Source organism: Podarcis cretensis (assembly GCF_951804945.1).
Source record: "Podarcis cretensis genome assembly, chromosome: 7".
NCBI classification, from domain to species: Eukaryota; Metazoa; Chordata; class Lepidosauria; order Squamata; family Lacertidae; genus Podarcis; species Podarcis cretensis.
In genome coordinates, this window is record NC_137176.1 from 7,629,806 (window position 1) to 7,643,176 (window position 13,371).

At 45.1% G+C, this 13,371-nt stretch overlaps 1 protein-coding gene across 1 annotated transcript; it reads right to left on the reverse strand.

Moving 5' to 3' along the window:
* Positions 1 to 1,303: 1,303 nt before the first annotated feature.
* Positions 1,304 to 10,950, reverse strand: FAM216B (family with sequence similarity 216 member B; the record flags this gene model as incomplete). The annotated part of the gene is given in 5 exon segments (XM_079983708.1): positions 1,304 to 1,390; positions 1,393 to 1,442; positions 4,773 to 4,893; positions 8,109 to 8,244; positions 10,784 to 10,950. Coding segments are annotated over 4 exon segments (357 nt in total). The 5' UTR covers positions 8,208 to 8,244; positions 10,784 to 10,950.
* Positions 10,951 to 13,371: the final 2,421 nt, after the last annotated feature.

Consider the following 13,371-nt stretch of genomic DNA (forward strand, 5'->3'; position numbering starts at 1 on the left):
TAAACAGGTCATCTAGAGAAACCCACTGGGCTGGTGCAGAATGCATGATTATGTGTCAGTTTCCGAAAAGCACAGAAATAGACCGTAATAAAGGTTTGTGGAGCAGCTTTTTCAGAAAGAAAGCCATCTGCCGGAAAACAACTGGTGACGCTTTTAACCTGTCAGTATACACATCGATATAAATTTTATTTGCATTTGTTACATATTTCATTTCTTATTTAAAGCGAAATTAATTTAAAGGTGTCAGAGACAACTTAGAGTGTCAGTTTCCATACACATCATCGTAATGCATCCAATGTTAACCTGTAATTTTCATTCTACAGTCGGAAGCTTTAAGCAGTCTGTCCTAGACCATCACTCAGAGGGCCCACTCTGAACAGGCTCCTCTCTATAAGATGACATCTGTTTTGTACACATCTTTACCAAGTAGTTCAGAGCTGTGATTACAGATAAAGGTAAAGGTACCTCTGACCATTAGGTCCAGTTGTGGACGACTCTGGGGTTGCGCGCTCATCTCGCTCTATAGACTGAGGGAGCCGGCATTTGTCCTCAGACAGCTTCCGGGTCGTGTGACTAAGCCGCTTCTGGCGAACCAGAGCAGCACACGGAAATGCTGTTTACCTTCCTGCCAGAATGGTACCTATTTATCTACTTGTACTTTGACATGCTTTTGAACTGCTAGGTGGGCAGGAGCTGGGACCGAGCAATGGGAGCTCACCCCGTTACGGGGATTCGAACCGCCGACCTTCCGATTGGCAAGATAAATTCCTCCTCAGGCAAAATCTTACACTGAATAACCACTTTCATTATATTTATGCAAGTTTCTAGCCCTTGTGTATATGTGTCTATAGGGAGGAGGCCTCTGTGTGTGTGTGCATGTGCACGCACACGTGTTTGAAAACAAGCAAGTTTAGGAACTGGAACATTCTGCATTCTTGGTGGTTTCCAGGTCTTCCTTCAAATAAGTGTCCACTGCCCCCCATTTATGCCGAGTCTCCTTATTTCACATTTCCCCTTACCATTTCCCCCCCCCCCCCATGGCACAAAATGGCAAATTCTGCAAGATTTCAAATATCTATTTTCATACAATGCATGCAAAATTATGGAAATTTTGAGCAGTTTTTCCTAGAAGAGAGTGTGCATTTAAAAATAAAATAAAAACAGAAAGACGAGTTACCAGCTTGTTTTGTAAGCACCTAGCGCAACTTCTGGATGTAACGTTAAGTGTCCAATTCTCATGGAAGAAAAGTGATTCATCCTTTTTCACTGACTGTGAGTCATCTCTGGTTTATTTGATTCACATTTAATTACAGAAACCAAGCTCTGCCTTCCTGAGGTCTGTCTTCAAGGGAGGTGCAGTTCCCAGCCTTGATTCCTCTGCGGGGTTTTTTAATCTTTCAGGTAGGATGCATAATATTTGATTTGCTGCTTTGTGATGAGCCCTTAAAAATATTGTTAAAGGAGTCAGTAATGGTCAAAGGCACCCGTGCATAAATACATGGGGACGAGGGGGCAAACGGTGCATTATTCTGATGGCCAGTTATTCCTTTGGGCTGGCAAAAACTGTCCAGGACAGCTGAACAACTGGTCTAGTGTCGTCACATTAGTCAGCATGAGCAGGAGAGGCCATAAAAGTTGATGGAATGAATAGGGCTCCCTGCCATGCACAGAGCGTGGAGTCAGAAAATAACAACGGTAATTGCAAAAAGGAGTTGGTGAGCCTTCTGCTGTCTGCCGTCGTCCTGTGGCGATGTGACATGGTTTTCAATGATTGCAGGAGTGAAAGATGAGAAAGACCTACTTTGTGGAGCCTTAATTGTGAGATGAACGTTTCGACTCCCTCTTTCCTTTTAGGTCTGCTGTTTGGTCTCTAATTTACACAAGCAAGCCTCCTGACATCGGGTGCAATCAGATAGTTTGAAAGGGGACCAGCCTGTTTCCCAAAGCGTTGGGGAAAGGGACAAGCCTTTCCTTTAAGAAAGATGGTACTTAGCACTAGGTAGCGATAGTTACCTTGTTCTCGTAATAAATCCAGTTTAATGGGAAGACTGCCTCTAATTTAATCAATCAGAGTTTAGCAGAACATAAAATAGAGAATGCATACTTCACAGAATAATTACATCTGATTTTACTCCCCTGTTAACTGCTTCTGTTTTGCCTGTGCATTTTTGTTATTCCTGTGACAAACAGGGCCATCAATAGGATTTTCTGAACTTCATATTTGGTTTGTAACTGGGCCTTCACATTGAAAGTTTTGATAAAATAGTAAGCAAAAAGGTAAAGGTAAAGGTACCCCTGCCCGTATGGGCCAGTCGTGTCCGACTCTGGGGTTGCGTGCTCATCTCGCTTAAGAGGCCGGGAGCCAGTGCTGTCCGGAGACACTTCTGGGTCACGTGGCCAGCGTGACGAAGCTGCTCTGGCGAGCCAGCACCAGAGCAGCGCACGGAAACGCCGTTACCTTCCCGCTATTTATCTACTTGCACTTAGGGGTGCTTTCGAACTGCTAGGTGGGCAGGAGCTGGGACCGAAAGACGGGAGCTCACCCCGCCGCGGGGATTCGAACCGCCGACCATGCAATCGGCAAGCCCTAGGCGCTGAGGTTTTACCCACAGCGCCACCAGCGTCCCTTCAAAATAGTAAGCACTACGAGGCTAAATCATTCATTTGTTTTACACCGGCAGTTCTGAGGCTGGGACTTGCTCATTTCTATTCTATAAATCATATTTTAAAACCCAGCCACCCGAATCAGCGAAAAAGAAAAGAAAGAGAAAATCCAGGCCTGCTTTTCTGTGCACAGGTCTGGACTCTCCACGTTTAATCATCTGCCTTCTCCAGGAAATGGCTCCAGGAGCAAGTGATTGCACCTGTTTCTCCTACCTTACAGTTCATGCTAGAAATGGCAAGTCTGCATTCTCCTGCAGAAACGATACAGGGAGCATATATACTACACCAGATTACAGGTCCATCTAGCTCAGCATTGTCTATAATACACTAACTGGAAGCAGCTCCACAGAGTTTCAGGTGCAGGTTATTCTCAGCCCTTGCTTTGAAACACATTTGTGTGTGTGTGGAGTAAATGGCAAATAAATAAAATAAACAATGAGCTGGCAGGGACAGCATGAGACTTCTGGGGGGCTCTTGGCATGGTGCTGGTTCTGGGCCCCCAGTGCTTCCCAACCAGGAAGGGGCTCTGCCCTGCTTGTGGCAGCCATAGCCAACATTTGCTGTTGGGGTGACCTCCCCTGCTTTTGCCACAGTCGGGTCACTCACTGCCCGCCCCCAGACGTGCTTCAACAGGGGCACTTGTGGGATGTAAAACACAGAGCAGTCAAGTACAACGTTCCTAGAGTGAACATGTTTACACATGAGGAGGAATGTTTGTCCAGTCAGCAGGCTTTCTCTACATGTGACCAGAGGCGGGCGTGACCTTCCCTATGCAGGTAACGACAAAAGCATTTGTCTGACTACATTCATCAACATCTGCTTAGCCTTAGATGCTTTCAGCCAAGAGAGGACAAAGGAGCTGTCTCTTTATAGGATAGATTCCAGGTTACTTAAGTTACTTTTGTAACTTAAGTCTGCCTTCTGGGAACCATCTGTGAACAGAATGTGAGTGAGTAAACTCTTTTATACTTTTATAGAAGACTGTGTCGTGTCTACTGTATTTTTCGCTCCATAAGATGCACTTTTTCCCTCTTAAAATCTAAGGGGAAATGTCTGTGCATCTTATGGAGCGAATGTGTGGCAAACTCAGCCCTCCAGATGTTTTGGAACTACAATTCCCATCACCCCTGACCACTGGTTCTGTTAGCTAGGGGTGATGGGAGTTGTAGTCCCAAAACATCTGGAAGCCGAGTTTGCCTATGCCTGATCTAGGATCTGGTGGATTGGGCTGGTGAGGAGGTCCTCAGCCAGTGTCTGACCTGGCTGACTGATGGGGTCAGGCTTGCTGCCTGCAGATGCTCAGGACTGAATCGAGGTCAGGGTGTCTCAAACTTGTGTCTCCAGCTGTTTAGGGACTACAATTCCCATCATCCCTGACAACTGGTCCCGCTAGCTAGGGATGATGGGAGTTGTAATTCAACAACAGCTGGAAGCCCAAGTTTTGGAAACACTGACCTTTTGTATGCAAAACATGGCTTGTATCACGGAGCTAAAACCTTGAATTGAACATGAAAAGTCTGGGAGAACACAGAAGCTGTCTTTTCTGAATCACAGAACTGATCGCACAATCCTTTTAATGCTAACTCTTCATTTTGAAGTGTTTGTTCCTGAGTGGCTCTCCTATAGAAGGTTTCCAATTTTAGTTTTAACGTCAAGCGTTTGGGAGACATGTGGAGGAAAGCCCCCAGTGTTTTTGTGTGTCTGGGAGAAATGTGTTGGTTTGATATTTTTTTAAGGCAGCTACGAGAGCTAAACATTTATTCCAAAGCATTTGTCTTTCAGCTGTCTCTGTGTGTGTTTGTATCATTTCTGCGGAGAGGAGTCGAAGACAAACTGCACAGTGGATGAATGTAGCATAAATAACACCAGACCTACATCATTTCACTGCCTGTTCTTCCCCTTGTCCCTGCTGAGTACGGCAGAGCCTCTTGGCTGAAGACTGTGTGAACTCTGCCTATAAACCACCATGTGCTCCAGCTGTGTGTCTGATGTACCTTCATGGCCCATAAACCTTGCCTCATAATCCCCTCAAGTCTCCGGATTTTCTCTGCTGCTCTCCAATTTCTCGGAGGTGCTGATGCAAGGAGCTGCCTTGGCTGAACACTCACCCTGCACATTCTGGCGCTGGAGATTGATCACATACCGATGGTACAACATTTCCCTCGGCGCTTTGCTGTCATATATTCTCATAATGCTGTAAAAGTAGCGCTTCTGTCCTCTTTTCAAATCCTGTTGGAACAAGGCCTAGACTAGTTACAGATGGCAATCAGCACCCCAAACCCCCACCACCACCCAAACAATGCAAAATGAGAATGTACGAGTACCCTGGACTTCTTTCACTCCCTCTTTTATCATGAAAAAAGCAAAGAAACATGCTGAGGTAGAAAATAGCCAGGGCTGCAAAGCTAGATTGTTATAATGTATTCTACATTGGGCTGCCTTTGACAACAGTCCAGAGATTGCAGCTGGTGCAGAATGATGACTGAATGGCGCTTGAGCATGTGGTCATATAGCCACCAATATTGTGGGATTTGAGCTGGCTGCCTGACTGCTACAGGGTCCAATTCAAGGTTTTAGTACTGGTTTATAAAGTCCTTCATGCCCTGGAACCTGGCTGTATTCTTCTCCCATATCATCCATCCCAGGTCTTCCAGTTGGTGGTGAGGGTGGCTCTTTGTCACCCTGAGTGGTGAGACAAGCATGGGTTTCTGCCATCAAGTAAAAACACCCTAATTCCCCCAGGCATTTGGGGTGAACCATTTTTTAAAGAAATGTATTTTTATTAAAGATTTTCTTGGTTTACAAAAGTATGTGCAATCTCTCTCTTTTTCCCCCAAGTAACATTTTTTACTGATCAGTTTCATTTGTTGAGACATTAGGAAGAAAAGGGGGAAAGAGGTGGAGGGGGGAGATATGGGGGGTTGGGTGGCGATGTTTCTATTTTACTTAATGTATGTCGGGTTTTGTGTCAGCGTCGCTTGTGCAGGTTCTCTGCTGTTCACTTGTGTTCCTTTGTTGGTGAGAGAGGTTGGGGTTGGCCTGGGGTGTGGTTATTCATTTGTGGTTGGCTGTGGTGGTCTTTGTTTTCATGTGTGAGTGGGGTGTGTGTGTGTTTTGGATCAGGTTAGCCATATTGGATCAGGTTAGCCATATTGATTTGTATGCTGTTGGTGGATTTTTGTCATAGTCTTGTTGGGCTGTGTATGTGGTAAAGGGGAGCCATAAAGGTAAAGGCGTCTTCTTCTATTTCTCCCTGTGTCAGTTTCAGTTTATTGGTTAAATTTTCTAGTAAGGCTGTTTCCCATTCTATTTGGTGCCATTGGTCCATGCTTACTCCTGACAGGTCTCTCCAGTGTCTGGTTATATTTCTAGCTGCTGAAAGGAGGTGGATTATGAGTTGTTTCTGGTGTAAGTGGGCATTATTGTCTTGAAAGATGTTTAGTAGGGCCAATTCTGGGGTGATTTCTAATACTTGCTTGGTTATTTTACATATTTCTCGTATGGCTGTTGTCCAGAATAGTTGGATTTTGGGACACTCCCACCACATGTGAAGGTATGTGCCTGCGGATGTGCACCCTCTCCAGCATTTTGGTGAGGTTCCTGGGCATATTAGCGCTAGTTTTCTTGGTGTTGGGTACCACCTGTAGGTGAGTTCCAGAGAGGCCTAGGGCTGCCAGACCTTCGGGGTGGACCTGAAGTCTCCTGGTCTGGCACCTGCCTTCCCCTAGATTGCAAGGAGGGCTTCAGTCTTCTTGTCACAAAGACTGTGCATGCAGCCTGCAAGCTTCACTTCTCATTCAAAGACAAATCTATCAAATCCACATACCCTGAAACAGTACATGCACTAAAACATAGCTGTCCTTTGGGATTTTCACTTAATCTTATTATGTGGTACAGTTCTCCAAACAGTGTTCACAAAATGCACATATCCGAGGAAATTGTGGATATTAATGAAGGTAACATGCAAAAAATGAATAACATTCAAGATAGCTGCTTGCAAAGAAATTGTACATTAGTCAAACTGCATACAAAATGTGTTTGTTCACACTAAAAATGCTGATGCGTTTTCGTCAGGACGTTTAAAAAACAGACTTGCAAATAGCTGCAGAAATGTGAGAACCTAATTCAAGATTGGAAAAATGAGAAGCTGAGAGAAGTGGAAATAACAGCCTTCCATCCCTACTTCTCCAAAAAGCAGTAATTTGGGGAAGTCTTGCAGATGGCAGTGCTCACCTGGGAAATGGGGGAGATTGACAGTGGGCAATGGGACACAGCCCTGGTGTTCTATGGTGGGTTTAGCACTCTGTTTCCTTATGAAACTCTTTAGGCCTGTTTGTGGCCCAGAAGCATTCGGGGGGGGGGGAGATTACAGGCATGTACACACACTCTCACATATTAAAAATAAAAATAAAATAAAGGGGGAGGCAGGGGCCTCTGCAGGTGCTAAGGGAGATGTCAGGATGCAGCACATTGAGGATGGCACCGTGAAACAAGACAGGAGACCCACTCTGCACTAAGAACAGGAGACCCTTCTATGCTAAGGTTACCAGATTTTTTTCAATGAATCCGGGGACACAATAAATAAATAAATAAATAAATAAATACTACACGTTCGGGACATTGATGCTGCAGCAATGGCAGTGGCAGAGGGGCAGCTGCTGTCGACCTCAACCGCCACGTTTCCCCTTCCTCCGAAGCTTCTGTCTCCTTTCTCCATGAGCCTGGGCAGCCCCTGAGTTGTTGGTTCTTTGGCGGTGGTGGTGGGGAAGCGGTGGGCGGTGGTTCAGGCATGGAAGGCGGAGAAGGAGGGCCGAGAGCGGGGGCTCGGGCAGCACGATGCCTCCCTTCCCATTGGAGCAGCCCCAATCCCATTCTTACTTGTGTGCAAGCAGGAGTGGGTGGGGGTCCGTCAGCTGGGAAGGGAGGCTTCCCGTTGCCTAACTGAGAGATCCCTGCGCCCTCCTGCTTGCACGCAAGCTCGGATAGGCAGCGTGAAGCCTCCCTTCACAGCTAAGAGATCCCCACTGCACTCCTGCTTGCATGCAAGTAGGAGCTGGGAGGCTGCTCCGATAGGCAGCATGAAGCCTCCCTTCACAGCTTAGTTGCTAGGGTCAGGGAAGGTGGAGGCAGCCCAGAAGCTGCATCTTTGAGCCCCTGCACCACCATCAAATGGGGACTTCCGAGCAGCTCCTGAAGCCAGCCAGAGCCAGCTGCTCAGACTGCCACCACTGCGTTTCCCGGGGACATTAGATGAAATCCGGGGACATTCCGGGGATGGAATTTGTCTGGGGACTTATTCGCAAATTCTGGGACTGTCCCCAGGAAATGGGGATGTCTGGTAACCCTATTCTAAGTACCAAGAACTGTTTTATTTAATAAAATCGCAGAAGGGGTTAGGTCGTGAGATTGGCACAGCTCTAATGTCAGCAGCCCTCCTCAGATACCTTCATTAAGGAGGTGTCCTGAGCAGATGAAGGGATCTGTATTCGTGGAAGTATAGGACCATGGCAGATGCTGGGCTTTCTTTTCCAGTTGTCTCCCATCCTTATCCTGTTTCCATGCAACAGAAGGTAAATCAACCTGTGATGACAGAGAAAAGTGAGTCAACTGTGAGAGCCAGTGTGGTGTAGTGGTTAAGAGCGCTAGACTTGTAATCTGGTGAACCGGGTTCGCGTCTCCGCTCCTCCACATGCAGCTGCTGGGTGACCTTGGGCCAGTCACACTTCTCTGAAGTCTCTCAGCCTCACTCACCTCACAGAGTGTTTGTTGTGGGGGAGGAAGGGAAAGGAGAATGTTAGCTGCTTTGAGACTCCTTCAGGTAGTGATAAAGCAGGATATCAAATCCAAACTACTACTCCTACTCTCCTCCTCCTCCTCCTCCTCCTCCTCCTCCTTGAGAGGCATGCCTTTGTTTCCTAAAAAGAACTATGTAGCCAAGGTGAAACTGAACAATTATGTTTAGTTTGCACCTCAAATTCCACTAAGCAAGGTTCTAAGGGGTTCCCATATTTCGGGGCCTCGTGTGCTTATTTTATTCAGGAAGACCTTTGTGTCTTGGCAGATCCTTGGGTCTCTCTGCACAGGCTGATCATTCATTCTGTGGACTTCGATGCCAAGTGTGCATGCTACAAAAGACTCAAATCCCTTTCCTTAAAAAAGAGATGACCGTTGATCTGTGTCAATGGTACTGCGTTTGTTTTGGTACCAGTTATAACGCTTTTCCAAAAGTTACTTGTTTACTTCTTCTCCAATGACTTCAGGGCATGTGGCTCTCTTTCTTCCCAATTTTATCCTTATAGCAGGCAATTTTTCAATGTCTGAGCTGGGTTGAGAATTCTGTTTCATTTACGAGCAAAGGTATGAAGTTCTGTTTCCCCAGTCAAGCACTCTAGAACCCACACACCTTGTCAAACGGTAGCAACCATGAGATCTGTTGCCCCCATGGAAACTTCTCCTAGGCCTCTACTTGGCCACTGCATAGAGCAAGGTGCTGCTCTAGAGGAACCTTTGGTTTGATCTATATTTATATTCTTACATTGTGAATCTTCTCCTGGTCCAGACCTCTTTGCTCTTTGCTTTCTAGCCACAGGACCATGCTTTCTCGATCTGTGTCCAAACACTTTTCATTTTGCTCTGCTACCTTCCCGCAGGAAAACCCGCTCTTTACTGCCGAATCGGAGCAAACAGCAATGCAGGTTTTCTATGGATTGCCGTTTGATCTGATTCAGCAATAAAGAGCGGGTGTCCAAGGGAAAAGCACGAGGGAGGGGGAGCACTGAGATGCAGAGCTAGACAGCCCAGGCCTGTGCCTAGAAATGTGCAGCAAAGCTAAGTGTGGATGAGTATCCCTGGTTTAAACAGCACAGTGACCAAATTGCAACCTTCTTTTTGCCCAAATTGGCTAGTCCACAAAAAGGGGTTATGAACAACATTACAGTGGTGCCTCGCAAGACGAAATTAACCCGTTCCGTGAGGCTCTTCGTATAGCGGTTTTTTCGTCTTGCGAAGCAAGACCATTGACAGCTTAGCGGATTAGCGCTATTAGTGGTTTAGCGGCTTTTAGCAGATCAGCTGATAAGCAGCTTATCAGCGGATCAGCTGATAAGCGGCTTAGGGCTTAGGAAAAGGGGGGGGGAAGGGAAAAAACCCCGCAGGAACTCGCAAGACATTTTCGTCTTGCGAAGCAAGCCCATAGGGAAATTTGTTTTGGGAAGCGCCTCCAAAACGGAAAACCCTTTCGTCTAGCAGGTTTTCCGTCTTGCGAGGCGTTCGTCTTGCGAGGCACCACTGTATTCAGTTTAAAATAGGTTCAATCTATGCACAGTGACAAAATTAAAAGCCTAAAAAAACACACACCTGAACCATGCTGAAAATGGGGTTCAAATCATAAATCAGCCCTCCTGGGGCAGCCACTCCTTCATTTTAATCTGCTTTAAAGGGTAAAATGTAAAGGGACCCCTGACCATTAGGTCCAGTCGTGGCCGACTCTGGGGTTGCAGTGCTCATCTCGCTTTATTGGCCGAGGGAGCCGGCGTACAGCTTCCGGGTCATGTGGCCAGCATGACTAAGCCGCTTCTCGTGAAACCAGAGCAGTGCATGGAAACGCCGTTTACCTACCCGCCGTAGTGGTACCTATTTATTTACTTGTACTTTGATGTGCTTTCAAACTGCTAGGTTGACAGGAGCAGGGACCGAGCAACGGGAGCTCACCCCATTGCAGGGATTCGAACCGCCGACCTTCTGATCGTCAAGTCCTGGGCTCTGTGGTTTAACCCACAGCGCCACCCATGTCCCTCATTTTAAAGGGTACTTGTGAAAATAAAATGAAGGAGGATCTTATAAAATACCCTTGAACATAGGATTACTCTTGAACCCTTGGCATAATAAATAAGTAATGATAATGTCACCTAGTTACTAAACCTTATCATATAATTATATTGTCTACAAAGATGATTGCTCACGTTTCCTTTTTAATTCTGGCCAAAGTAATGCTGGAAACAACATGGCACTTTAAAAAAAAAATCTTGCTTACTGAGGACTAAAATGCCCACCACCACCAATTTAAATTGTTTCAAATTTTACATGTTTAAATATACATAGGCTGAAACATTCAACTAACCCAGGTATTGCTTTGCAAATCTGTAGCCTCCTCCTCCAGATTGCTGGAATTTAAAAGATTCCATATGAAGTCAGATTCATCGATCGCCCTTGGAATGCTGCAGCACTTTTTCTTCACGAGACAATTATTAATATTAGATTTGTTATCTCCCGGGAGCTTCAAGTTCTGTTGACAACTACCCTAGCAACGGGTGGGGGTGAGGGGGTGGGAACTGAGCATGGCTGAATGGCCAAAGCAACTCGCCAATTGGTCTATTCATTTTGTCAACATGTTTCTCTCTAGTACACGTCTGACCATTATGGATTTGGTTTTCTCCAAGCAACTAAACTAAACAATTGCCAGCCTTTGTGCGGTGGACATGTGCTAATTTGTAAGCAGGGAAATGACACTTGTGGGAAGAAAAATGCACACTCCTTTTCCAACCGCTCAGCTGAACATGTGACCTTCCTCCAATGAAATGTATTGTGGTTTGGAGTGAAGATGTCAGGTGATAGCAGCACTCTGGACACAGCAGCTGATCTGAGGTTAGCATTTCACGCACGGAATCCATCACTTGATGCCGTAGCCTTTATGTGGTGAACATTCCTTTACTGTACAGTGGTACCTCAGGTTAAGTACTTAATTCATTCCGGAGGTCCGTACTGAGAGCCAGTGTGGTGTAGTGGTAAAGAGCGGTAGTCTCGTAATCTGGTGAACCGGGTTCGCTTCCCCGCTCCTCCACATGCAGCTGCTGGGTGACCTTGGGCTAGTCACACTTCTCTGAAGTCTCTCAGCCCCACTCACCTCACAGAGTGTTTGTTGTGGGGGAGGAAGGGAAAGGAGAATGTTAGCCGCTTTGAGACTCCTTCGGGTAGTGATAAAGCGGGATATCAAATCCAAACTCTTCTTCTTCTTCTTCTTAACCTGAAACTATTCTTAACCTGAAGCACCACTTTAGCTAATGGGGTCTCCCGCTGCCGCTGCCGCTGCGCTGCCGCTGCACGATTTCTGTTCTCATCCTGAAGCAAAGTTCTTAACCTGAAGATTTCTGGGTTAGCGGAGTCTGTAACCTGAAGCATATGTAACCCGAGGTACCACTGTATTTGCAAATATTGTTCTGTAACTCTCCCACCCAAACGCTGCAGAAAACAACATTTTTAAAAGTTCCATCCAGACATGTGCACTGTGAGCTCTGCTCCCAAATGCATTTATTTTTTCCATTTGCATGCTGTCGCCACCCTTCCAAGGAAATGAAGCAAACTGAGTTTCAAAGCAAAGTATGGATTTACGTTCGGATTTCCTGAATCTTCTGAAGTTCCTGCTGTAGTCAGTACAGAATGTAGAGCAACCTGACGCAGGTGTGGGTTTCTCCCTGACCCCCCCTCCCCTGCCCAATAGTTTGTTTTGTTTTGTTCTTTAGATGAAAAGCTACCTTGGAAACTGCAACTGAGAGCGAAAGATTGACAGGAGAGGGGCAGTTCTTTACCACTGGCCATTTCATTTCTCTCTCTCTCTCTCTCTCTCTCTCTCTTTTTAAATGAAATTCAAAAAGTTCATTTCATTTGTATATATCTGAGGAATACACTTCATGCGTCTGATGAAGTGGACCACAAACATTTGCTCTATTTACTGAGCTACCAAGGGTCATGCCTAATTTAAGGTGCTCATGTATGCGCTGCCTTAAAAAAAGGACACTCATTTGCATAAATTCACATATGCTGATTTAGATGTATGGATACAAATTTAGAAGTGAATGTTCGAATTTAAATTAAATACAATACATCTCACCACAGTGGGGTGGACCTTGACCAGGTGGCCCTGTGGGCTTGGTCTTTTTCTCCAGGTGCTAATTTGATAGGCTGCTACTCTCCTTTCTTAAGAGGTTTTTTTTTAAAAAAAGCTTTTAAATATTTAAATCAAACTTGGCTGGACTGCCCTTCACACAAAAGACTCCTTCAAACAGACATCTGAAGGCAGCTCTGTTTAGGGAAGTTTTTTTATGTTTGAAGTTTTATTCTGTTTTTAATGTTCTGTTGAAAGCCACCCAGAGTGGTGGAAGAAGATTGGAAAAAGTTTAAAGTTTATTTATAGAAATATTGTAAAATTAATGAGTTGGAATGAAATTATATGGCTTTAGTAGAAATGTTATAAGGAGTTAAGTATAAATAAGTATTATAGTATTAATGGAAGATAAGGTTAAAATAAGTTAAGTTAATTATATGACAGAAAATAGAGAAAGAGGGAAAGGAATTGCTGAAATAATTAATAGAAGTGGAATACAAAAAGGGAGGGGAGAGGAGGTCGATGAAACGAGGGAATGAAAGATAGGGCATTGAAACGGTATGATGCATGTTTTTTAACTTTTTTATGTTTAGTTTAATGTGTTAATGTTGTCTTGTGTATTGTATATTGTATTGTATTGTATTCCTTTTGACTTTTTTTCTCCTTTTTTCTTTTCTTCTTCTTCTTTTTTTTGTAAGATTTAAAAGTAATAAATATTATTAAAAAAAAGAAAGAAAGAAAGCCACCCAGAGTGGCTGGGGAAACCCAGCCAGATGGGTGGGATAGAAATAATAAGTTGTTGTTGTTGTTGTTGTTGGCAGCCATCT